General features: G+C 43.0%; 1 protein-coding gene across 1 annotated transcript in view; it reads right to left on the bottom strand.

The window, feature by feature from the left end:
• Positions 1 to 4,154: 4,154 nt before the first annotated feature.
• SCUBE2 (signal peptide, CUB domain and EGF like domain containing 2) overlaps positions 4,155 to 26,901 on the bottom strand; it is a 67,030-nt gene continuing 44,283 nt past the window's right edge. Inside the window, exons 17-23 of the mRNA XM_045014374.1 lie at positions 20,090 to 20,260; positions 16,168 to 16,335; positions 14,472 to 14,633; positions 12,976 to 13,173; positions 9,802 to 9,954; positions 7,181 to 7,260; positions 4,155 to 5,584 (exon numbers count right to left, since the gene is read on the bottom strand). Of these exons, the coding sequence (XP_044870309.1) occupies positions 5,432 to 5,584; positions 7,181 to 7,260; positions 9,802 to 9,954; positions 12,976 to 13,173; positions 14,472 to 14,633; positions 16,168 to 16,335; positions 20,090 to 20,260 (1,085 nt within the window). The 3' untranslated portion in view covers positions 4,155 to 5,431. The remainder of the gene's footprint in view (positions 5,585 to 7,180; positions 7,261 to 9,801; positions 9,955 to 12,975; positions 13,174 to 14,471; positions 14,634 to 16,167; positions 16,336 to 20,089; positions 20,261 to 26,901) is intronic.

The raw sequence follows: 26,901 nt of genomic DNA, 5'->3' as shown, positions 1-26,901 counted from the left end.
CTTGTCTATACTTACGGCCAGATCGGCACTGCTGCAATCGATACAGTGGTGTCGATTTAGTGGGTCTGGTGAAGACCCCTAAGTCAATGGCAGAGCACTCTCCTGTCGACTTCTGTACTCCAGCTCCTTGAGAAGAGTAAGGGAAGTCGGCGGGAGAGTGTCTCCCATCGACAGTGCAGTGTGGACACTGCAGTAAGTTGACCTATGTTACGTTGACTTCAGTTACGTAACGGAAGTAGTGTAATTTAGGTTGACTTACAGCTGTAGTGTAAACCAGCCCTAAGTTAGATCAAATTTGGTGCCTATGCTGCATAGTGGATTGCCCTAAACATGCTATGGACGTTGTTCTACTAGGGAATGAAACTTCAGCTCACAAACATGGACCACAAAAGGGTTGAAACTTACTTTTTTTTTTTTTACCGGTTCACATTTTTCATTGCATACTAAATGGGTTTTACTACATAGAGGCCCCAGAGAACTTTGTTTACCACCTGACAGATTCTTTGATATTCTGGATTTCTTTCATCAGAACACCCTCTTGACAATGGCTGTAGGAACACAAAGATGCAGTTAGACAGCAAATGTTTGTTTCTTTTAGGACTGAAAAGTGCATTTAATAATAATTCCAAATTCTACCCTCAAAGGTCATGCACAGCTAACATTGATTTTGAGGGAAATCATGTGTACTCACCTTTAAGGGCAGAATTTAATTCATGCATCCATCAGCCCATGAACAGATAATTCTGCTCTCCCTGCACATGTGGGTTTTTCATTAATGTCCACTGGAGCTTTACACAGGAGAACAGAATACCAGTGCTGATTGCCACCATACAGATCTAAGAGCAATAGTTTGCCTACGAGCAAAAGAATCATACAAAAGTAATGGGCCATATTGAGACCTAGTGTAAGAGGATGCAGCTTCATTGATATCAACAGAGTTGCACCTCCTTCCACCAAGTCTGAATTTGGCCCAGAATTATTAAAAAGCAGTACTTGTGTGGGCAAAGTTGTAGTCAGAATGAGTGATGTATGAATGGAACTGTATAAAAAGAATGTGGAGAGTACCTAGGGAAACTTACATTTTCTTTGTTACTTCGTTTACAGAATGTAATTAACATAGTAAACCATTTATCTGCATTTGAAAGAATCCAGATGGTTTATTTAATTTACATACATTTGTAGACTGTTACCCTTCGATTATGTTTTCAGAGATTATAGTACCATTCCTTCCCTCTTATTTTGATCAAATCCATTCCTATCACTTGGATTTAAATAAGCTGCAGATCTTACATTATTATTAGTAGTAGTAAATATTTACATTATGGTAGCACCCAAAAGCCCCCATTGTTCTGGGCAATGTAGAGATATTGAAGAGAGACAATCCCTGTCCTACAGGGTTTTTTACCTCCAATGTGTATATAGTTTACCTAGCACACAATAGTGCTTATAATGTCAAAAAGCATGTCTGAATAGCTCAACTTTTCACTCTAGTTGGCCTGTTACTATCATGGACCTTCCCTGGACTTTATGCTCTTCTCTTTCATTTACAACATTGTCTTTTCATGTTAATTAAAAAGTCAGCTTTCTACAAATAGTGATTGAAGTGGTCAGTCACACCTACCAAAAACGAACATAATAAAGTCCAGATGTCTACACTAATTTTAATACAAATCAGTTCCTGTGGTTGTAATCAAATTAAACTGAGGACCAAATTTACCAGTGGGTGAATTAAGCAGAAGGCATTATATTGGAATTATTTTTATAAGAGGATTTGACAAACCAAGTAAAGAAAGTATACTCATAGTTCAGCATTACAGAAACCAATAGGAAGAAATAGTAGCTTTAAATTGTGTAATAGAGAACCATATTATTTATAATTTCTTCTGGCACTGAAGAAGATTATTTTTTAATCTAAATGATTCTTTGGATGCACTGACGTCACTGGTAAAATTCCCAGACATTTCAATGAAGCTAGGGTTTAGCCTTAAATTTACTGTGCGAACCGGTTAGTTCTTTATTATAGTAATTATTGTGATTGTAATTTTATATCATAAACTGACAAAATGCTTTGTAGCTGTTACATATAGTTCATTCTTTGACATATGCAGTCAGTAGTTTACCCACTTCTTTTTTATATCTACATATTAGTCAATTTCAAGATTATAAACCCTTCTGTATTTTCCTCATTGGATTATAATATTTAATACCAAGATAACACAGTTTTTATGTTCTTCAAAAACATGTACAATTTTGTATGACTGGGAAAACTAACTAATTACAGAGAATATATAATAAAATATAACATATGTTACCAGGACATGAAGTTTATCTCTTGTGGGATAACTTGCTATACAGCCTTTAGTCTGAGCAAAATACTGTTTTGATGATAAAAGAAAACTGAAAACATTATCCAGTGTTTTTCTCATGCAACTCAAAAGTCACTGATTTATTTCTCTTATTAAGAATATCATGTAACAATATGAAACTTTTTACATTATTTACAGTCATGACAGCAATCCTCATGAATCCACTTCATACAACAGATGGTAAATCATCCAGTTAGTGCTAATATTTTTTTAAGTTAAATCCTATTTTATAAGGTTACACATTTTCTGAATTCTTTCTTGCTGTGAAAAAAAAAGTCACAGTCTACAAACACGATGTAGAACGCAAATTAAATGTCTACAGCACTATATCTACAACTACTAGCCTCCCTATGGAGTTAAAATTCCAAGCACAATTTCATTCTGATATAGTGATCAGTTCTCTCTATAATTAGGTGGCAAAAGTGATTTCTCAGGGTAAGAGTCCCCTAGTCATTTTACACTCCAAATCAATAGTGAAATCTACAGTGTAGATCAGAGTGGAATTTTGCTCATACTGTTTAGCACAAAGGTCATGCTAAAAGTAAAACTAAACACTGCTATTAAGCATTTCCCAAAACCAAACATTGCCATGGAGCAAAAATGATTCTTCTTTACAAAGGGCAGAATTCTCCACTCAGTTCAGCAACATAGATCTTGCCTCTAATACTATTCTCTCCCTACGAACTGGGAATATCCACTGACAACAATGGAAATCTCCACAACAACCTGGGAGAATGGAATATCAGACTTGATATCCACCATGTGGGTTTTAGGGGAGAAATTTGCCATATGGAAACAATATGGAAGTAGAAATTAATTTAGACACAGCATGAGAAGCAGTGAAGTCAATAGGAACCTTTCCATTGTCCCAGCATACACTGGAATTGGCCCACCAAATTCACCAACATACAAATACAACATGTGAATGTTTCAGAACTTTCTATTCTTGGTCCCTCTTTTAAATCAATCATTTTGGTTATTGTCTCGCTGGGAAATAAAGTTGAATTGTTTCAGCTGCTTAGGTCTATAGCAGTTGTATGAACTGGGTTTATATCCCTAGCAGCACATCCAAACCACAAAAAAGTCACTTTGCAAGGGCATGGGTAGTGTGGCCTGGAGGCAGAGGCATGGCCTTGAATCCTAGCCAAGGGGAGTACTGAAATCTAATACTACAGCTATTTTGTGCACAGAAACCAGTGGAAGTTTTACATGCTGCAGAACTACAGCACTGAAATCTTATTGCATTGTGATTCAGGTGACATTCAGTGACATTCATTTACTCTTATAAGGCAAGTAAGAGATTTTGAATGTCTTCTCTTTGTACACTAGTTTCATCCATTCCACTGTAAACATGATATTATTCTCATATAATAGTTATATACCCCACGCTAGTGCAACGAAGCCAAAAGAGTGTTACTGTCTTTGCAAGCAATTCCTTGGTTCCAAACTCTAGAACATGGGTCAGCAACCTTCGGCATGCGGCCCTTCAGAGTAATCCATTGGCAGGCTGTGAGTCATTTTGTTTACGTTGACCGTCCACAGGCATGGCCCCCCACAGCTTCCAGTGGCTGCGGTTTGCCGTTCCCAGCCAATGGGAGATGTGGGAAGCGGCACGGGCTGCAGGGATGTGCTCGTCGCCACTTTCTGCAGCTCCTAGTGGCCAGGAACGGCAAACCACGACCATTGGGAGATGCAGGGGGCTGTGCCTGCGGACGGTCAACGTAAACCAAATGTCTTGCGGCCCACCAGTGGATTACCCTGATGGGCCGCGTGCCGAACGTTGCCGAGCCCTGCTCTAGTACATATAGCATTAGTTAGGATCATACTACAGGACCTCAGCTTGCAAGGTCCTGTACCTTTCAAAAAGAAACACATAGTAAAAGCATTTGGATCAGAAATGCTTGCTATTTCCATCTCACAGCACTTCCAGTGACTAATCCCTAGAGAGACAGCCACTTAGTCTCTCTGTCCCTATCTGTAAAATGGGGATAATAGCACTTCCCTACATCACAGGGGTGTTGTGAGGTGCCCATTACTATGGTAATGGAGGACACAGAAGCTGTGTGAGAGGTTAATGTAGAAGTGAATATTTAAAATGGGATTTGGGAGTTAATCTGCAGTTGCCCATATATGAGCATTTATAACACTCCATTTTCAAAGGGCCAAAGCCTCTTTCCTGGACATAACCTAAGAATAAGGGCTGTGTGGAAGGGGAAATATACAGGGATCTGGCAGAGAGAAGCCACTCTGCCACTTCTTCAAACTCAGGGCTCCAGGAGCTGTTGCACCCATACCCACAAGGGAAATTGGCTGGTGGATCAGTTTGATCAAGGTCTGATTCATCATTGCGGTACTCCCATTTTACTCTAATATAACACCACTGAAATCAAAAGAGAGACATCAGCAGAAACTGGAGCAATGCAGTGGTAAATCTGGTGCATAGAGTTCAGGCTGAAATTTCATCCTTAGTTTACTTTGCCACGCATAGGTACTGTACCTAGTATGACACACAGAGAGAAATTCACATCTTGTGCAAAATTTGGATTCACTCGTTTGGTTAAGACCATTTCAAACTCTGCTCTGAATTTCCTGGCAGTGCAGGTTTGAGAGGGACATCAAACTTATTTTCACTTTCAGACAGACTGAATGTGAGTGCAGCTTTCTGGAGGTGACAAGCCTTAATTACAGCCCAGAGCCACACGGCAGCACTTAGCATGTCTACATTTATTAGCTTTTGTGTTATTGATGCAGCAACAGGGCAGAGCTCTGAAGATATCATGCCTGGCATCATTTGATTACAGAAAACATTCCCAGTCTCTAATCCAACAGACACTTAACCCGGAGAGCATCTTGTGACCCGAAAGGGATCATCTGGAAAGGAATCAAAATTCTGTTAGCCAAAACCATTTATATCAGCTGTGAAAGCCAAACTCTGCAAACGAGCTAATTGGAGAGCTTCCCTACAGTCTCTCTGCCAGTGTGCAAAACACTCAGACACAGCCCCACCCATCGCAATGCTCTGCCCCATCGTTAGGGGCAGTTTAGTGTTCAAAATGTAGGACCAGTTATTTGTAAGGCCTCAAAAATCTGGAAACTTTAGAGCGCAGCAATCGAATAAAGGATCGTGGGAACATCTCTCTAGACTCTTGCGCCGTGTACTTGAAGTAGTTCTGTGGATGTGCCAGGACATCAAACAATGCCTTTATCAGCTTCTTATCCTGAAAAGGGTAAGGCAGATTTGTTACTGTCAAATTACAATCAGAGTCACCAACACTTAATCACCAATGATTCCATAACGAATTGTTTTAATAGAAGCAATGGCCTGGAATTTTTACTTTCCTGTCACTAATGTGGGTTCTCAGATCTGCACAGCTGGAGTGAAATCTTGCCACGGACTTGAAGGGAGCCAGGCTTTTGCCCCTGGTCTTTATTTCAATACTAGCAGATCCAAGCATTTACAGAAAGCAGAATATTGAGTTGAGGTCTAACAGGAGAAATGTGCTTTTTGGGTGAAATCCACTCCACTTGCCTGAGTACTGGCCTCTGTATAAGGTGGAGTATGATGTGTGTCAGAGAAGTGAAATCAGTCTTTCCAATCCAGGGTTAATAACTGCAGGGCCCTCACTCCTTCAAGGCTGCTATTCTGTGAGCTGAAATAGCCGCCATTGTCTCTCCGTGCCAGTTGTGCAGGGCATTGCATCCAAGTAGATGTAAGCCTATGTCCCCCTCCCCAAGCTTGGTCCCACTGCAGCCTTCCAAGATGGCCTATGTGAAGCCAGCCTGGAGATCCTTTTCCTGGCACTTTAGAGATGCATAGGCACCCTTGTGCAGCTGCTCCACCCACCCCTAGGCAGGGGGCTTCATTGATGCTGAGGCCTGGGAAGGGATGTGCACTGATTTAGCACTTCCCTGAAGTGGCTTGGACCACTAGAATGATCCGAGGAATGGAAGGCCTGTCGTATGAAAGGAGACTTGAGGAGCTCGGTTTGTTTTCCTTAACCAAAAGAAGGATAAGAGGAGATATGATTGCACTCTTTAAATATATCAGAGGGATAAATACCAGGGAAGGAGAGGAATTATTTCGGCTCAGTGCTAATGTGGACACGAGGACAAACGGATACAAATTGTCAGTCAGGAAATTTAGGCTTGAAATTAGACGAAGGTTTCTAACCATCAGAGGAGTGCAATTCTGGAACAGCCTACTGAGGGAAATAGTGGGGGCGAAGGACCTCCATGACTTTAAGATTAAGCTGGATAAGTTTATGGAGGAGATGGTATGATAGGATAACGGGCTTAGTCAATAGGTCAATTAAGTGCCACACTGGTAATTAGTACAATGGGTCAATGATAGGATATTGTTAGCCTTTTTCCAGAGGGTATAGCTGGAGAGTCTTGCCCGCATGCTCGGGGTTCAGCTGACCGTCATATTTGGGGTCGGGAAGGAATTTTCCTCCAGGGTAGATTGGCAGTGGCCCTAGAGGTTTTTCGCCTTCCTCCAAAGCATGGGGCAGGGGTCGCTTGCTTAAGGAGTGGGTGGATCGGCTTATGTGGCCTGCATCTTGCAGGAGGTCAGACTAGATGATCATAATGGTCCCTTCTGATCTTGAATTCTATGATTCTATGATTCTATAGAGCTAGTATAGAGGTCTTGGAAGGCATTAAAGTTGCTCATGCAGACAGCCCAAGAGAGGGCCTCAGTGGGGTGAATCCCATGTAGGGAAGTAGCTTCACTAGCACAAGAAAGTGTAATTTACCATTCTGTATTAATCTCTCCATTAATTCTCATACCAAAGATTGAATAGAGGAAAATTTACCTTAAGTATCTCTTGATGATTTTCAGATGCATAGAGTCTACCATCCCGAACTATGTCTTCTATTAGCTCCTGGTAATCCTCTGTTGGGGACACATATAAGCATTTGCCTGTTAGATTCAGCTGCATAATCAATGAGGGTCAAATTCTTCCTTTAACACACGAGTGAGCTGCTGGCGACTGGACGCAACAGGAAGGGTGGTGGGCATGTAGGTTCACATGTAACACCAAACATCTGGCTCTCAAATTAGCAATCTTTGGTATTTCAAATGACCTTCTATAAATACACTGTGCTATTTATTATGATGACACAATCTGTCAAAGGCAAAAGAAAGCAGCAGAAGCATGGGACAGCTCTGTACTGTAACCATGTGGCATGCTTCAAACTTATTATGTTGCTAAAGAAATCCACACAAAATCCATCTTTAAATATTCTGAATCTTTTGCTGGCTTCTTCATATAATAATAAAAATTTTTCTTAAAGAGCAGTTACAGTTGATCCAGGGCAAAACCCTCCCAGGCAACAAAAGCCTTAAAAGGAAGGAAACTCCAAGCTAAGGGCGAGGTCTTCCCCCCAACCAATGAATTATCCACTGTCAGTGAGACACTGCAGCCAACCAGAGAAGGGCCTTCTGCTCCTAGTGGGTACAGGGAAATGTTACACCTCACTCACGCTGTCTGACAAAGCCTTCACTCCAACCTCACCAACAGTGACACAGGTGCAGAGGAGACATCTGGGGTGAAGCTGTGGCCTCACTGAAGTCAATGTGGTTTTTTTGCCATTGAATTCAATGGAGCCAGGATTTCACCCCTGGGATTCCAGGTGAAGGGCTGAGTTTTGGGAAGTTTCGAGGGTAAGCATGAGGTTGGAGTTAAGGGTGAAGGAGATGAATGTGTGCAGTCAGAGTCCAATTAAGCACAGTAGGCGTGTGCCTAGGGGTGCTGGCATTCTAGGGGTGCCTAAAAGTTACATGTGGATTAACAGTTTCATTTTTTACAGAAAACACAAAGGTCAGCTGTGGGGGAGGGGGGGCTAAAGATGCTGTGCCTAGGGCGTGTAAAGTGTAAATCTGGCCCTGTGTGCTGTGTCCCTCGCACAGCCTGACCAGCTTCTTAAGGCTCATCGGATGTGCATCCCTGCCGCCAAAGGAAAGATGCTGCTGACAGGAGAGGTTGTTGGGAGGAGGATAGTTCCCCCCACCTCCTCTCACAGCCACTGTGGTAGCATCTACAGGCCAGGACCTTTTTGTGCTAGGACTTGACAGACATATAACAAAGAGACAGTCTGTGTCCCAAAGAGCTTACAACTGAAGAAAAAATCAGACAACAAGCAGAAATAGATTGGGGGGCGGGGGGAGAGCACGAGGACACTAAGAGACAATAGTAGTCAACAGAATAGGCAGTGGTCAGAGCATGCCAGCTGCCTAACCACTGTTGAGTTTTTGTAGGCAGCAGGCACAGGACAGTTTTAAGGAGGGATTTAAAGGACACTGAGGTAGCTTTGTGGATATTTACAGGGAGAGGTTTCCATGCATAAGAGGAGAAAGTATACAAGTTCTTGTTGGAAAATTTTACAAGCTGACAATCAGACTGTCATAATCTGCAGTACGGAGGTGGGAGTTGTTTATGTGCAATTACATCAAGTCCTCCGTTCATTCAACCACTTGGCTAAGTGAATTTAACGCCAGATAAGCATAGCATCATATTTTTTGTCACTGGAAACATATTGATTTTACAATGTATAAATATGCAAAAACTTTCTATGTTTAGCTGCAAGCAAAGTGCATTAAAATAAATAAAAGCAGACTCTAATAGAAGTAAAGTCAGTCAAACTCAATGCTTCGATTGACACATTTTAAGAAATACTCCCCAAATCATGCAGGCATAAGCCCTGGGAATGGCAATAAATTCAGATGGAGACAGGGTATTGCTTCTTTCTGTGATGCTCCAAGTTTCTACAGACTTATCCCATACTGACCCAAAGAGCACAAGTATTCAGGGAGCAAATCATGTCCAACTTCACCTGCTTATCAGGAGACCTGTACTTGAGTGCCAAATTAACTAACAAAAGATTCAAAGGGTATTCACTGTTACTACTGTAATAACCTATTGCAAAGGAGCATCTTTTCCTTGCATGTTTTTGTGTCTTTCTTTTACATTATTTACTATATTGTGAAATTAGCACCCAAAAAAAAAAGGGCTCTAAAACTTCTCCCAAAATGTTAATTTGCAGTTTGTGAAACAACAGGGCAAAGCAAGCCTAGGACTTTGTATACGCTGACATTTTTGCAGCTCCATCACTGCTAGCAGAGCATGAATGGAAGCACTAGCATATACCAGCCAGAAGTGTTTTATCCACCTAGTCATCTAGACTGTCTCTGGGCAGAGTTTGACAACACAGTGGTAAAAATGTCAACGGCCAGTCTACGCTAACATTCTCATGGCCTGCATGTTAGAGCAGCAATAAACACAGACTAAGTGTCAATGCCCCAAACTGGAAGGGTTCAATTTTTTGAGAGTTCTATCTGTTTTATAATGTGCTCCACCTACCCTCCAGGGATTGAAAGGTTCATGCTCCCACTGTAACATTCTACAGTACTTATCACCTGTTAATAGCCACTTACCATCGTATGTTACGTAAGGCACCTGGAATCCTTTGGCACTATTCCCTTCATTCGACTTGAACTGGATCCACAGTTTTTTAGACCTAGACGTGAAAGCTATAGGGCGTTCGTAGGTTTGGCAGGTTTCATATGTGGTCACAGAATTGGAGGAAGCTTCCAAAGAAAATGGACAATACGCAGCTGTTAGACAACTCTTAATAGGCAGCAGGTTCAAAACAAATAAAAGGAAATATTTCTTCACACAACGCACAGTCAACCTGTGGAATGCCTTGGCCTTCACACCATCCTCTGGCAAGACAATAACAGGGTTCAGAAAAGAACTAGATAAATTCATGGAGCTGAATCCATCAATGGCTATTAGCCAGGATGGGCAGTAATGGTGTCTCTAACCTCTGATTGCCAGAAGCTGGGAATGAGCAACAGATTACCTGTTCTGTTCATTCCCTCTGGGGCACCTGGCACTGGCCACTTTCGGAAGACAGGATACTGGGCTAGATGGACCTTTGGTGTGACCCAGTAGGGCCGTTCTTATGTTCTTAACTCTTCAGTTACTTAGCGATTAAAAAACACATTAACCTATGTGACAAAAATGCTTTTATGGTAGGAGAATAACCAGAATACAAGAAGTTAAATAAGTGCAGTTTTACCCCTTGTTTTACAAGCATTAGTGTGCCAAGATTTTGCTGTTAGTCTGAACTGTTTTGGGCAATAGCCAGAGCCAAATTCTGCTCTCAGCTACAGGAGGCCAACTCAGGGCCGCACAGAAGGGGGGGCAAGTGGGGCAATTTGCCCCAGGCCCCACATGGGCCCCCATGAGAGTTTTTTGGGGGCCCTGGAGCGGGGTCCTTCACTCACTCCGGGGGCCCCAGAAAACTCTCGCGAGGGCCCGGGATCCTGGAGCTTCTTCCGCTCCAGGTCTTCAGTGGCAGGGGGGACCCACTGCCGAAGTGCTGGGTCTTCAGCGGTAATTCGGCGGCGGGGGCCTCCGCCGCGGGTCTTGGGAGCAATTCGGCGGCAGGTCCCGGAGTGGAAGGACCCCCCCGCCGCCGAATTACCGCCAAAGTGGGGGCCCCCCATCACCGAAGACCCCAGACCCCCTGAATCCTATGGGCAGCCCTGGGCCAACTTCCACCCAAATAGTCTAATTGAAAGGACAACTGCAGTTATTAGCTGAAATACTTTAGAGCTCTTTGAAGAGAAAATTCAACTCGCCTCTGGGAGGTGCAATCTCCCAGACAACAGGTTATCTGGCAGTGCGGCAGGCTGACCGAATCAGGAGACAGCCCAGCCCATTGCCTAAGGGTATGTCTACACAGCAAAAAGCTGTGCATGGACTAGCCTACCTGAGCTAGTTTGAATTCAGCTAGCGCAGGTAACCAGCAATGGAGACAGCGCAGCACAGACCCTGGGTAGGTGTTCTGGTTGCTTGCTCTCCCAGAAGCCTGCACTGTGCTGTGTTCACTGCTTGTTACCTGCGCTAGCTGGATTCAACCAAGGGTAGGCCAGCTTCTGCTGCGTAGACATATCCTGAGTGCAGGCACCGGGGAACCAGAGCTGCAGGAATTGAGGACTTGTTTGTGGACAGAGTGCTTGTGTCCGATCTCCACAATCCCTTAACAGAATCACATCAGTTCTCAGTTCAAGCTTTTTTATCCCACTGGCGCTGTGCAGCTTGAGAGGTGTTACTAGAGCCCTACACTAGCCCGATGAATGGTTTGTGGAGGTGGGGCATCAGGGGAGTGACTGGTCAGTGCAGGCTCTGTTTTTTCTTTACCAGGTGACCTGCAGTTGGTAAGGAGGGCCTCTGCCACCTTGATCCCTGTGAAGCATATTGGAGGCTTGCTCATACCGTGACCATGTAACTTGGCCCCATAATTACTTTCATAAAACATTTTTTTCTTCTTTTCTTTTAGCTTTTTAAAAACATATTGTTTGTGAGATGTGCCAGCACCAGAAACTGAAATGGTGTCTCCACAGCACATGTAGAATCAGACTCAGAAATGTAGGGGTGGAAGGGACCTTGAGAGGTCATCAAGTCCAGCCCCCTGCCCGCAGGCAGGACCAAGTAAGCCTCAGCATCTCTGACAGGTGTTTGTCCAATCTGTTCTTAAAAACCTCCAACAATGGGAAATACATAACCTCCCTTGGAAGCCTAGTCAAGAGCATAACTACCCTTGTAGTGAAAAAGCTTTTCCTAATATCTACTCTAAATCTCCCTTGCTGCCGATAAAGCCCATTCCTACTTGTCCCACCTTTAGCGGACATGGAGAACAGCTGATCACCGCCCTCTTTATAACAACCTCTAACATACTTGAAAACTGTTATCAGGTTCCCCAGATATTTTTTAACTCAAGATGATACAGGCCCAGCTTTTTTTAAACCTTTCCTCACAGGTCAGGTTTTCTAAATCTTTTATCGTTTTTGTTGCTCTCCTCTGGACTCTCTCCAGTTTATTCACACCTTTCTGAAAGTGCGGCACCCAGAACTGGACAGCACTCCAGGTGAAGCCTCACCAGTGCCGAGGTGAGCAGCACAATTATCTCCTGTGTCTTACATACGATAATCCTGTTAACACACCCAGAATTATATTAGTCTTCTCCTCAACTGCATTACACTGTTGACTCATGTTCAGTTTCTGATCCACTATAATCCTCAGATTCTTTTCAGCAGTACTACCACCTCACCAGTCATTCCTCATTTTGTTATTGTGCATTTAATTTTTCCTTCCTAAGTGTAGTACTTTGCACTTGTCTTTATTGAATTCCATCTTGTTGATTGGTACAAGTGGAATGGGCCTCAATCCGGATGGTATTAGTATTTGATCAGTACAACCTGGGCAGGGCTCACCTAGAGGTAAAAGCACCCATAACTCTTTACCATTCATCAGCCCTTACAAATGCTATATGAAGGTTTCTCACAAAGATCAATGACACATTTCAGCGTTAGGACCTCGATTCATCGGGACCCAATTCCACATGACGATGCTTTTGGAAAGGATTTCCAAATTCATTGTCAAATGAAACCTATTTCTCTACTCTTTAGAACTAGGCTTTAGGTGACTGGTTTTTAGTTTATGCACCAGGCGTGGAATAAGCAGGAGAATTCTGTTCTTGACGCTGAGGTCCATCGGAAAAAGACAGACACTGTATGGTTTGGAAGATATTTCAGACTTACAACTCTTTCGCATCACCAGGTAGTCTCCACATTCATCTTCTACTGGCAGAAATATTTCTGGAACCACAATCAGAATGCGGCGCTTAGGAGGTGGATTTATAGTCCACGTACATTCAGTGTTCGCAGGGTAATTCCCAGGATAGTTTGGGGATTCAATGTATCCAGTAAAATCTCCAAGTTCACCTCCACAGTGTCGATCTGAAAAAGGAACATATCACCCAGGGCCGGGGCATGAGGAGAGGGATATCTAGAGCCTTCTCTACAGTCATTGTCAGCAAGAGCAACAGACATATGAACCCATTTCTGTTTGTATATGAAACAGGTGCACTTCTCTGCCAGCTGCACATCAAACTGGTCCCTGCTTTTGCCTTTGTTTCTTTAAATAGTGAGATCAAGGCTGAAAAATAAAATTAGGAGCAGAACCAGCTATTAGCACAGAGGCATACGGTGGCTGTGAGGCTACAGTGGCTTGCAAAGGAGATGTAAAACATGACCATGTCAGAGTTCTCCACTCCCTCACATCCAGGGTAACCTTTTTATTCTCAGCTTTGCACAGGGGTAACTAACTACACAGGGTGTAAGGTATTGGAAATTCAAATATATGGTGCACAATGTCTGCAACAGCTCAGGACAGAGTGACTTCTGCCCCATCCATTCAGAGGGTGCGGTGTGTGTGCCCCCTAAACCAGACCTGCTCCACTGGCTGCTGTCGAGGAGATGCAAGGCCATGACCTTGAGTCCCCTCCCTGCCTCTTTTGAAGAAACAAATGCAGAAGAACTGGGATTCTGACTAGCGGGCCCCTGCAGGATGTTTTGAACACTCTTCTTGTGCACCTGGGCAGGTCTGGGCACTAGCTGCCTTATAATATCGTTAAGACTGTGGCATGCCCTACGTTTATAAAGAGATGCAGCTACCAGAAGCAGACATATATAGTCAGGGTTTCATCAGAGAATTTTCTCTTCCCCTCATTTTCCTTGCTTTGTGCCCTCATCTTCCCACACTGCAGCCACCACTATTCAGAAACCAACAGGGACTCCCTTTGGGGCATGTTCTGTAATAAGCTGGAGAGGTTACTGTTAAGAAGCCCAGAGAGCAAAGCGAGTTGCCTGAGCAGCATTCCTCAGGGAGCGAGAAAAGGTGACTAAGAACCCAACCAAATCTCTTGCATTACATGGCAAAGCCAAGATCTACCAGCAGTACCCAAGCGTGGCTCAACACTCCCGGGGTTGATCTTTCTCATGTGCGGACTGGCAAAATTCAATTATTCTTAGCGTAATAATACTACATGCCTCATTCACAGAGCTGGATGCCTCAATAAGTTATCTGGGGACGTAACTCATGTCTGGTGTAAACAGGTGCAACTCCTGTGACTTCCCTGTGGTTATGCCCTCTTGTACCAAAGCTGAATTCGATCCCTAAAATCCTCATTTTGGATGCTAATGACTCTGGCCTTTTTCATTTCTAACTGGCTGAGAAATCCATGTGTGATACTTACTTTTACACTGGGTTATGTTTGTTGATCCATCAAAATCAGTAGTGGTGTTTCCAGGACATGAAATACAATAATTTTGACCAAACTCAGGTTGGTAGGTCCCAACTGTGCAGCGAATACACCGGTGAGTTGTAGTATTATAAAAATGACCAGGTGAACATTGAACTGTAGGGGTTTGTAAACATGTAGTACAGTTACTAAAGTGCTACTATGACACTAGAAAGTAGTTTTATATATGTTTTTATAGGGCTTATTATAAGCTAAGTAAATAACTAATGTTATACTTGCATGGAGCTACAGCAATAAAAGGAAGGTGTACTAGGCTCCTGACTGCATTTCCAAGATAATAGCTCTTTTTGTGAGACCACAAATATAGCTCACAGTGCCACATGGTATTTCCTGGCTAGAAGTTAGAAACAGGCGAGAGAAAGAGAAAGAATGTGTATCTGTCTGTCGGGGGTGGGGAGGGGGAGAGAGAGAGAGTAAATAACAGATAGTGAGAAAAAGAACATTTCATTGAATGGTCCAGCCCTGGTGATTTGCCATGAGTAAAACTAACTGTATATACATATGTATGATACATATATCAACTGAACAATTCTGCCACACTTAAAGTACCATACTGCCTGAACAGTCTTGCTGAAATTCATTGACTACACTACTCACTATGATTAAGGGGAGAAGGATTTGGCCCGTCGCGATTTGTACATTTGTTTTTGCAGGTCTTATGCAACGATTAATGAGTTATATTAGAATCATGCATTATAACCCCTGCCTCCTGGTTACATATGTCTCCTTAACTTTTTGTAAGGATGTGGGGCAAAATCCTGCACTGGATTTACATCCAGGCATCTCCATTAGGACCAATTTTGATTACTGTTTGCAAAAAAAAATACAATGCTGCTTACAATAAACCTATGATTTTTGATGCAAATGTTAACAAGAAACTCCTTTGTCATTAAAATACCATCACCACAGGATTCTCATCCTAGGTCACTGGGGTTGGGGTTCAAGTGCCAATTATGTGGGACCTCCCTTAACTCAAGTTTTCAGGGGGGCTTCTGACCCACATGCTGCCCATTAATCATGCTCCAGAGCATCCTGGCCAATTCCATTTTTAGCCTGGTCATAAAGGACTCTCTTCCTGCAGGAGCTAGTCAATGGTTCTGACTGTTGCGGATCCATCTCTCAGAACCTACTGCTCTTTAGTCATACCCTAGGTTCCTTTATCCACATCCCTGGTTTCCAGTCAGCACATAATTAACATTCTAGCCAGTTTGGGTACTTTGGCCTCTGTGATCCCAAAGGGTTGGTGTTGCTATAATTGTGTGACTCCCTTGTGCATCCATCCATCCATCCAGGTACTAAGGGGACCATTTTGCTGCCAGCCATCACACAGAGACAGTCAGCTCTCCTTTGTCCTTGAGATTAATACCTGTTTTTTCCTATGTTCTTTCCTATCTGTCTTCACAGATCATCATGACAAATCATTGACCAGGTTCAAGATATCTGCCAGACCATCTGGTAGTCCCAAAATGCCAAAAAACTTGAGATGTAAGAGAGCTCCCACATGACTTGAGCCAGGGGAATGACATTAAAGTGTGAGAATTCTGGGAGACGATAGCTTTAAAGAGGGGATGTATTTCGCCCTTTAAACTTTAGAGTTCATGCAGTTCGTTGTATCTCTTCTTGATCTTACCTTTCGTCTCGCAGTCCTGAAACATCGATGCACTGCTGTATTTTGTTGTCAGACCTCCTCCACATGGAAAGCAGGATGTCCGGCCAGCTTCAGGTTGGTATGTTCCAAAGGGACATGGCAGACAGGGCTTGAAGCCATCAGAGGAATATTCACCCAGTGAGCACTGACCTAGAGGACGTAAATACACATTAGCATAAACCTGAACTTCATGGAAGCTGTCAGGGCCAGCTCTGGCTTTTTTGCCTCCCCAAACAAAAAAAAAGAAAATTCAGGGGGTGGGGGGCAGAGCGGTGAAGCAAAAAAACCCCAAACAAACAGAGAGAAGGGAGGCGGCCAGGGCTTCAGCAGGGTGCTCTGCGCCACTCCGGTTGGCTGGGAGGGAAGGACGCGGGACATTGAGTTTGCTGCAGGGCATTCCCCACCTCTGCCCTCACAGGGCAGCCAGAGCGGCAAACCAAAAAGAAAAAGAAAAAAAAAAAGGGTGGCCGGAATGCCGCCCCTTGGAATCTGCCGTCCCAAGCACAAGCTTGCTTGGCTGGTGCCTGGAGCCGGCCCTGGAAGCTGTATCATGGCTGAAAGAGTATTACGCACCCGCTCCTCAGCTAGTGCAAATCATTTGAAGATCTGGTCATAAGTATGAAAGTCTGAAACCAATTTTATGCAACAAACCATGGGCTGAAATAAGATCTCAATAAGTACGTGGCTGGAATCATTTACAGGCTTTAATACAAAGATGTTTGGAATAAAATTGGTTCTGTTTGTGCTACACGTTGCCTCAAAATTGTAGGACAACATTCTAGCCCTTTTTCCTTTTGTCCCCAAAATGGACAAAAATGAAAGCAGGAAAAATGCAGTATTATTTTGCATCCATTTTCTTTCAGCCCTAATTGCCTGCACTACACACAACTCTCCGGGCATGTGACACAAGTAATCAAGCAAGGGAGGCTGCCAGTACAACTCACAGGTGGTACTCCGAAACAAAGTCCCACTCTGATCCACCACTACATGGGGGGAGAGGCCTGCTGAGCTGGAACTCCACAGATTTTAGGGAGCCAGAATTAGGGACAGTAGTTGGAATTCCAGTGCAGCTCTGTTCCCCTGCTGCCTGTGGCTTCTCTCATTCAAATGGAAGCAAGAGACAGCACCTGCCCCATAGAAGTTGCCTATTGTAACATCAAAATGAACATTACCTGGTTCACAAACCTTGGTGAACTCTTCAGTGAACCTGGTCTGAGGAGTTTCACATTTCATTATAAAAGAGTCTCTCATGGACTAGCCACTAATAACATTTTTAATTCATAGAGCTGCAGATTATGTAGACTCTCCTGCCATTTTGTTAATGAGCTCAGAGTCTATAAAACAGGCAGCTGAACTAACCTAGCCCTGAAACTATAAGTAGCAGAAACCCAGATTTTGTAGAATTCACCATTTATTTTTATTCTATAAGATGATTATTAATAATAATAATTAGTAATGAATCAAACACTTTATTACTGTATCGCCCCGAAACCCCACTCCAGATCAGGGGTTGTGCTAAACTCCATAGAAACACATACTGCACCACAGTTCATGACTCAAAATACTCTTGCCCTCAGACTCTGGGTCTTCGATATTGTCTCCACTTTGAATTGCTTTGCTCTGCTACGGTATGAAGGTAGGATTTACCTCACGGAACTGATTCTCTATAGACCCTGTGGATCCTTTATGGAAATCTCTGAAATAAAATCTGTCTTCAAAACTTTTAACAAGCAATTGATTTCAATGACAGTGGTAAGTAATTACACTGCTCTGGGTGACACAGAATAGTGCTGCAGTTGTTCAGCCACGCCGAGAAATTTTGTCCTTTTAAAGAGCTGTTGCAATAATAAACAGTTGTTAGTTTTAGTTTATAGCTCCAATAAATCATTCCGTGAATGGCTGTTTTGTTAAGGAGTTAAATTAGCCTTGGCTTCATTTCAAAATATTTGACTAACAACAAAAAGGACATTAACTACTGGTCATGATCAATGATGAAGAATTTTGTTTATGGCTAACAAATTCAGTTTAATAATGAGCTTCTCCTTAGAGTATTATAGGCAGCAGGTAAAGTGATGTTATCTGGCTCATTATACTGAAATTGAATGGTGAAAAATATCATCCGAATTCTTGACTCTAATTTCTCCAACACAAAACACTTTTATCCAACCTTCTGCATTTTGTGGATACCCATTCATTTGCTCCTGGCTCTTTTCAAGTCCCTCTTTATTTTATAGGTATTTCTGTGGCACACATCTCTGTAGTGTCTGTGAGCCCCACAAATATTAATGAACTAAGCCGCAAACATCTCTAAGAGGTTAAAAAAAAACAACACAGACTACTTTCATTTTAGTGACAAGAAAAATGATGTACAGAAGAGGTTAAGGATAGTAAGGTTCATTTTGAAAAGCAGCTAGCCAATTTAGGCACCCAGAATCAATGACCACTTTTGAAAGTCAGGCTAAGTCACTTGCCAAGATCACACAGGAAGTCTGTGGCAGAGACATCTGGAACAGATCCCCGATCTCCTGTATCTCAGTTTTGTGACCTAACTGTGAGAACATCTTTCCTCTTAAGTGCTTCTCCTTTATTGTTTGTTTTTTTTTTTTTTTTTTTGCTGAAGTTATTTTACTGGTTTAGATTTCATTTTTTAAATCAGGTGTGACTTTTTATTTCCAGACTTTTCTTAGATCTCTAGCTTCACATTATACACCCCCTGAACAAAGCAGGGCCACCCAGAGGATTCAGGGGGTCTGGGGCAGGGCTGGGTCTTCAGCGGCAATTCAGCAGCAGGTCCCTCTCAGAGGGAAGGACCCGCCACCGAATTGCCGCCAAAGAATGAAGCAGCAGCGGTAGAGCAGCCTAAGTGCTGCCGATCGCAACTTCTTTTTTTTCCCCCCTGCCGCTAGAGGCGCTTGTAATCACCGGGCGGCGCTCCAAGTCTTCAGCAGCACTTCAGTGGCGGGTCCTTCACTCGCTCCGAGTCTTCCGCTGCAATGAAGGACCTGCCACCGAAGACCCGGAGCGAGTGAAGGGCCCGCCACCGAAAACCCGGGGCGGCTCGCAGGGCCCCTGCAGGCCCCGGGGCCTGGGGCAAATTGCCCTACTTGCCCCTTCCTCTGGGCAGCCCTGGAACAAAGTAATGGCCCAACACAGTCTTTAGATATGCACAGGGAGCTCAGTTGAAGCCTTGTGCACCTATCCAAGGGCAGAAGCTATGCCCTGAGACCAGGGGCTCTAGCTTTTTTGCCGCCCCAAGCATGGCAGTCAGGCAGCCTTCGGCTGCTTGCCTGCAGGAGGTCCCCGGTCCCACGGATTCGGCGGCTTGCCTGCAGGATGTCTGCCGGTCCCGCGGCTTCAGCATACCCGCTGCTGAATTGCTGCCAAATCCACAGGACCGGCGGACCTCCCGCAGGCATGCTGCCAAAGGCAGCCTGATGACTGCCGCCCTCGCAGGGACTAGCAGGATGCCCCCCATGGCTTGCCGCCCCAGGCATGTGCTTGGAGCGCTGGTGCTTGGAGCCACCGCTGCCTAAGACCCCACAATGTATGTGATCACACAGTATATCTGAATGAAATCTATTCCACTGGATCTCTTTTTCTCAGCAGCTTTGCCATTTGCACATTTCTTGTCTTGACAAATCACTTTCATCTGTAGTTATGTGCTGTAAAACCCACTCTGGAGGAAACTGAGTTGAATTCAATATTTCAGAATCACATACAAAAAGCAGGGAAGAGTCACAGCTGCTACTCCATTTTTAACTTACCCTGTTGTTCTGTACTGCAGGGGTCTTTGAGTGCTGGGTGATCTTACATAGCACACATGGTTCTTTCAAGGTGAGTGAAGTAAGGAGTGGCAGCATCATTTCTGTGCCTTTGCTAGCTCTGTAGGGTGCAACAGCCTTACCTCCACATTCAGATATATCGCGAGCTCCAGCAAATTTTTGGTTTCCTGGGTTCTGAGGACTTGGGCAAGGTTCACAAGTTATTTGTCCTTCCTCGTCTTGGTATGTTCCATTAGGGCATAAAACACAGAGTTCTTGTTCCCCATCATAGTATGTTCCAACACTGCAGCTAGCTAATGACAGGAAAAAACATGTGGTCACCAAAATTCAATTTATGTTCTTCAAAGCCAGTAAGTTAAATTGTCAGGTACCAGGTTGCTGAATGACTTGCAGATTGATGCCTTGTACCTCTAAGGCAAATCCACTAGAACAGAACCATGAAAATGCCTGGGGAGAGAATGTTCTAGAATTTTGCATAGAGTGAAATGTTCCCTATGAAGAGAAAACCAATTGCTCTAGTATAGTACATAGCAACAGAGACTGCATCAGACTGTATAGACTATTTTGATTTTCAGAACAGATATGGGACATTGAAACATAGGAATTGCCCTATTGGGGCAGATTTATGGTCCATCTAGTCCAATATGCCATGTCTGACAATGCCCGCTGGGGTGCACAGGGTGAGTTCAAAAGGAAGTACCTCTGCACAGCCGACAGCTGCACCCATAGGGGGGTGGTTTGCACGCAGTTGGCCCTAGCAACTCACTCAATTCTCATTGGTGGCTCCAGGCAGCTGTGTGTGCACCACTGTGACACACCCTGAGACCTCACCTCAGCTGGCATACTAAAGCTAGTGAGGGTAGCTATCTGCGACAACAATTAGTGAAAGGGCATGTCTGGCCCTCCTCTTACAAAGCTGGCAAAAAAACTCCCAAAGGAAACCACTGTCAGAAACGGTGCTGGATCAGGAAGAAGGTCCTGAGCCAGTTTAAAACCAAGGGAGAGGCTTCAAAGGGCTGACAATGGAGGAAGTATAAATTTAAATATTTTATTTCTGTTTGTTGAACTGAATCAGAAAGTTTAATTTCAACTCAGTTCTATGTTAATCTGTGCTCCCCCCAAAATGCTACTGTGCTTTATGGGAGTTGTAATTCGAGTGCCTCATGAGGTCGCTATTGTTTTCTATGGGCTAGGGTCGCCAGACTACATCTCCCAGGATGCAGCATCACCACATAACTTCCATGGGGCACCGTCTTGACTCAACCAGATGGGAGACTGTGGTGAGTCAGAAGAGATGTAGTCCAGGCAGGGGGTCTGCCTCACAGAAAAAATGGGGGTACAAGGCACCCAAACTGGAACTGCAGAAGCATTCGAGACTCAGATTAATGTCAAACTGACCCAAAATGAAATGTTTTGATTCAGTTCAACAAATCAAATTCTTTCATTTCAGGTCAACCCAACCCAAAACAAAATATTTAGTTTTGAATTTCCCAACTGCAAATCAAAAAATGTCCTGAAGTCCTGGGAAAAACTTCAGTTTTGCTGAAACTACATTTTCCATCAAAAAACATTTTGACAGAAAATTCCTGACCAGCTCTAACAAACATGCTTTTTAAACTGTATACGTCATAAAGAGAAGGGGAACATTGTCAACATTCACTCCTTCCTCCTAAAATAACAAAAGGCCAGGCAGTAGCTCACCAAGAGCCAAAATCTGCTTTGGTCACATCCCTGCAGTTTTCTCCCTACAGGAGTGTAACCAAGAGCAAAGTCCCCCCCCCCCCCAATCTAGGCTGTGAAGTAATTTCCTGAGCACTCATTCCTGTTGAGGGCATTAATTTCAAAATGGCATCCCCAAATCAGGCTTGCACCTACGTGCATAATCCTTGCCCACTCCATAATTTGATCATTCTGGAAGTTGTTTTGCTAAGTATGACGAAGAGAAAACATGAAATGTTCAGCCCTTTTTGGAGGGGAGATAAAGATTTCACAAAACAAGCCACAAACCTCATCATTCAACTCTCCATCATCCCTTAAGATTTTCATCAATTAAATGACATGGGGTGAAACTCTTCCAGCCACAGAGGGGCTGCATAGGCCTGATGCTCAGTCATATCATTGTAGATCTGCTATGCAGAGGGTCAGGAAATACAGAAGCTGTTCTTGGGGATTCCACAACCCCTACCCACCAGGGAGCTGAGTGACACATGAAGGGAGGTTGTAGACACATCTAGGAGTGCCAGGGGCATGGCCACTGCAACTGCAAGCTGCCTAAATCTGCTTATAAACCTCATTTTGGGGAGCTCACAACCTGTAGTCTGTGGTAGTGGCTGTTTAACTGGTTATGTTCTTACATTGGCACCCATCACTGTAATATTAGAGAAGCCCAATCACACAGCCACCCACATCTTGCCTCCCACAACTCCTGCACTGGGTCCTGTGCAAAGTCCATTTATTCAGGGGACAAGGATTCTACACTTATTCATATCTGATGTTATTAGAAACAACTGGCTACCTAACAAATCCCTTTGCACAGACTGTGATAACAAAGTACTTGATGCTGAGGATCCACTACTCTCTAGGAACTGAAAGTGCTCAACACATCTTGGAGTTAGTTTCAATAATGGTAGAAATGTACTCAAAAAGCGCAGACTGAGAAAATCAAGTCCTAAAAAACCTTTTCACAATGTCTGTAGAAAAATTCATTTCTGTATTTCTATCCACTGTCTCCTCTGAGACATGCCACACGATGCAAGACTAAAACAGCTCCTGCTTGTCTATGACAGTGATGATCAAAAAATTACATTTTCATGCATCTTTTACTATTCATTAATCTGACAGCTGCTAATTATTAAACCTAAATATTAGAATTAAAGAAGGCAAGAGTTCCCCAGCCCTCTCGAGTACACAAAGGGTATTTATTCCAGATAACTCCATGTGGATAAATGGTGCAATGTATCAGACTATTTAATGTCACATAGATATTCACTATGGATCATTAAGAGCACATAGCTCATACTCATCCCCATCTCCTGTTTATAGATGAGTTAAACGTGGGTCACTTATCTGCTGCCCAACAAATTGAATATGTAGCTAAACAAAAAAGATTTGTTATCCAAAGGACACAGATCTTTCTTCATTCCTTTCTCATGGCAAGTAGTACCTGACTACAGAAGTCACCCAGAGAAATCAGTGGCACTATGTGTGTAGTAAGAATGATACAGCTAATCCTCTAAGCAGGAAACCTAAGAAAAATGTTAAACTCAAATTCTTTTGTGCCAATGTTTGTTTAAATAAAGCTAAAGAGTTTGATTTTCATCTCACAAAACCACAAAATGGAAGGTGTCCCATGACACATGGGAAACACCTGGTTTGAAACAAGATTTAAAGATTTGCAAACAAGGAAAAATCAAGAATTCCACTGGCTTTCTTTGCTTCCTCCCCTCCCCCAGCAACCTGCTTGTTTTTCTTCAAATGAACAAAAGAACCAATTGCCTCCAGTAGACTTCATTTTTGTACCCACTGTCTTTGTTTGGCTTCAATGCCCATTAAAATCCCATTCTTGTATCTCATGCAGCTGTTTAAAAAAAAATATGTGAAAGCTTTTCTGATGGAAAAAAAGAGGAGGAGCCCCCACTGGGAGCCAGGATTACTAGTTACAAAGACATTTAAAGACTCTTCCCCTCTTTTCAGCACTTTACTCTTTGAGCATTTGACCCTATTGACAAATACTATGGTATCTCAGTGGCTAAGGTGAACTTCATAAAAGAGGTCATGATCTAGCATCTAACCATTTTCCTAAGATTCATGCCTTGACTTTATAAGGAAAATCACAAATAACTGATGCAAATTGATTCCTAAGCAGCGTCCTTGAAGTTTTTGTTTTTAACAGTTCACAGACTTCGGTCACATGGAGAGATAATGTGTCTTAGAGATTTATGTCTATTATCGTGAAAGCAAGCAGGTTAGCAGTACTGCACTTTCCTCTCTCATTTGAGAATTTATTTCCCATCCCATTTTCAGTGGGGGAAAAAAATTGTAATATGTTGGATTTTAGCTATGTGAAAATACATTTACTAATTGCAACAAATGAAAAAGCAGACAGGCCTTTGTGTTTCCCTTTAAACATATTTTTCATACTTTGTCTTTTAGAATCCCAGTGTCATACAACATGCAAACAATGGGAATCCGCTGTGTTTTCAATGGTGATTTCTTACTGCTTTGGATTCGCTCTCTAAACTAAGGGCATGTCTACACTTACTGTGGATTGACGCTGCGGTGATCAATCCAATGAGGGTCAATTTAGCGGGTCTTAGGTTGACCGCCGATCGCTTTCTCATCGACTCCAGTACTCCACCAGAACGAGAAGCATAAGGTAAGTCGATGGGAGAGTTTCTCCCATCGACCCAGCATGGTATAGACACCGCAATAAGTCAACCTAAGGTACGTCGACTCCAGCTACGTTATTCATAATTTGCATAATTGCATAATTTAGGTCGACTTAACCCTGTAGTTTAGACCTGCTGTAAGGGCACAAACCTGTATGATGTTGAGCAACCAACATTATTAACTTCCATGGAAGATGAGGTGCTCAGCACCTCCCCAAATTAGGCCCTAATATACCAGAGCTATTCACACCTACTGACCACTAAAGAGGCTGTTGTTAATTTTGACACATACATACCCCCAGAGGGAATGCTTTTGCATTGTGTTACTGCACTGCAGCAGGAGCTTGCTGATGCTCTTGATATATTATGGGAAATTCAAGGAACACTGCCAGCTGCTGCGTCACCTTTGCCTTGCTCACATCACTTGGGCTGTTCTGGGTGCCCCGCCTACCACACATCCAACACAGAATGTACACTGGTCGCAAGGGAGGAAGCTCTACTGGAATGATGTAGCCAAAGTACATCAGCAGCACAGTTGTCAAAGCAATGGAAAAAGTGTCAAGAGCTTGCTTCCCCTCTCTCATTGGGAAATAGGGTGACCAGGCAGCAAGTGTGAAAAATCGAGACAGAGGGTGAGGGGTAATAGGCTTCTATACAAGAAAAAGCCTCAAATATCAGGACTGTCCCTATAAAATCGGGACATCTGGTCACCCTATTGGGACATGTCCCAGCAGGAGAGGGGGCCATTGCTGGGTCTTATCAGCCACTCCTCCCCCTCTTCTCAGATACAAATATTCCAAGTAAATTTAGGCACTGATAAACTGTCAATGTTTAGACATTTGATCTTGGTCAGAGTAAGGCTTTAGCGAAACATGGTGACAGTCCAGTCTGCACTACAGAACCAATGTTTGTAACCACATTAGTGGAGAGTCTTGCTGTAACCAGGTACCCTGCTGTATATTCGAGATGCAGATAAAGCCATAAAAAAACCTTCCAGGACGAATTGCCATCTCCTGAAGGATCATTTGGAATTTCCAGTATCCATGAATGACCCCATCTTGAAGTTATAGCATTCAAACCCGCATCCCTTTCAGCACAAAGACGTAAGCCTGATGTGGGGGACGATCACCTCTAGAAACAAGAAAGCAGTTCAGTCTCCATGCCTGTTCAAGTCTTAAGATTGCTAATAAAGGGGAAATTATGGAGATTTTTATTTATTTATTTTTTATTTTTTTTTGTAAGTTTTAGAAGCTACATTCTCAGAGCTGCAAAGTTTTATTGAATCTACTAACTCAATGTTACATATTAATTCTTTCTAACAACTGTCTAGATATCTCTTTAACAGAGCACACTTTAACAATATCTACAAATGGAACTATGAGACTGGGACCGTGAAATTCAACTGCACCTAGACCTCAAAACAGCCATCAGCTGTTGAACAGAAAAATCAGCTTTCAGTCAACTTGATTTGGATTTGAACCGACAACCTTTAGATGGAAGATTCCATGCTCCTGAACCAGTGATGGCCTTGCTTTTATCATCAACAACTATCTACTAGGAATGTATATGCAAACATCCAGCACTATAGGAAAGGTGGACTGCACTAGTAATAAATTTTCTACTATAGCCCGTCATGTCCCTAGTCTAGGAATTTTATGTTATATTGTGCTCCAATTTGGACCTTGGGAGGTTAAAAGAGGAAGGGGGAGGAAAAAAATATTTTCTTCAAAAAATGATTCCTAACATGAAATGCTGGACAACATAACAAGAAAGTTTTCACTGGAACCCCCTTCAACAATATATATTAATTAATAAAACCATCACTGAAAAGGAGACCAACTAAATAAGAGATTGTTACTGGTATGTAGAGATTATAGCCCTAATTCAGCCTTTAACTTCAGTGGGACTGCTCATGGTAGAAGATCAACATATATTTAAGCACTCTGCTGAATCAGGGCCCATGTAACTGGATTCAATTGTGTGGGAGTAGGTAGAATCTCTGCCGAGTCTTTTTCATTGCTGCTCTTATTATCTTGTTGTACGTAATATTTGTCCAACTGATCTGTCCAACTGAAATAAAGATAAAGCATTTGCCCCCAGAATCCCTCCCTGATCATTGCTAGGTTTCAACTTCTGCCTAACTATCAAAGAGAAGGGAGGGAAATCATCTGAGCATGTAGAGGAGAAACCAACCCACTATCTAACCCCCACTCCAAACACCAGCAAAAAGTGTGAAGAGGGAAGAAAAGCATAGGGAAAGAATGATGGGGAGACATTTAAAACAGAAATAAGGGCAACACCTGAAGAAAGGAGGCAAAAAATTAAGGATAACAAGGCAACGTGGAAAAGGAAGTAATCAATAAATAAAAACAATAAAATCCTGAGGAAGATGAGACTTAGGGGAAAAAAAAGAAAAATAAGAGTGGAAAAGAGATAAAATAGCAACTGAGTGAAGAAGGGATTGAGTCATTTATGGAAAAAGAGGACAAATATTGAATTGGGGGGGGGGTAAATAAGAATAAAGGAATAAAAACTAATTCTAATGT

The sequence above is a fragment of the Mauremys mutica genome, chromosome 4 (genome assembly GCF_020497125.1).
Source record: "Mauremys mutica isolate MM-2020 ecotype Southern chromosome 4, ASM2049712v1, whole genome shotgun sequence".
Taxonomy (NCBI): domain Eukaryota; kingdom Metazoa; phylum Chordata; order Testudines; family Geoemydidae; genus Mauremys; species Mauremys mutica.
The sequence above is the reverse complement of the archived record's forward strand: the minus strand, read 5'-3'. Positions and strand labels throughout refer to the sequence as shown.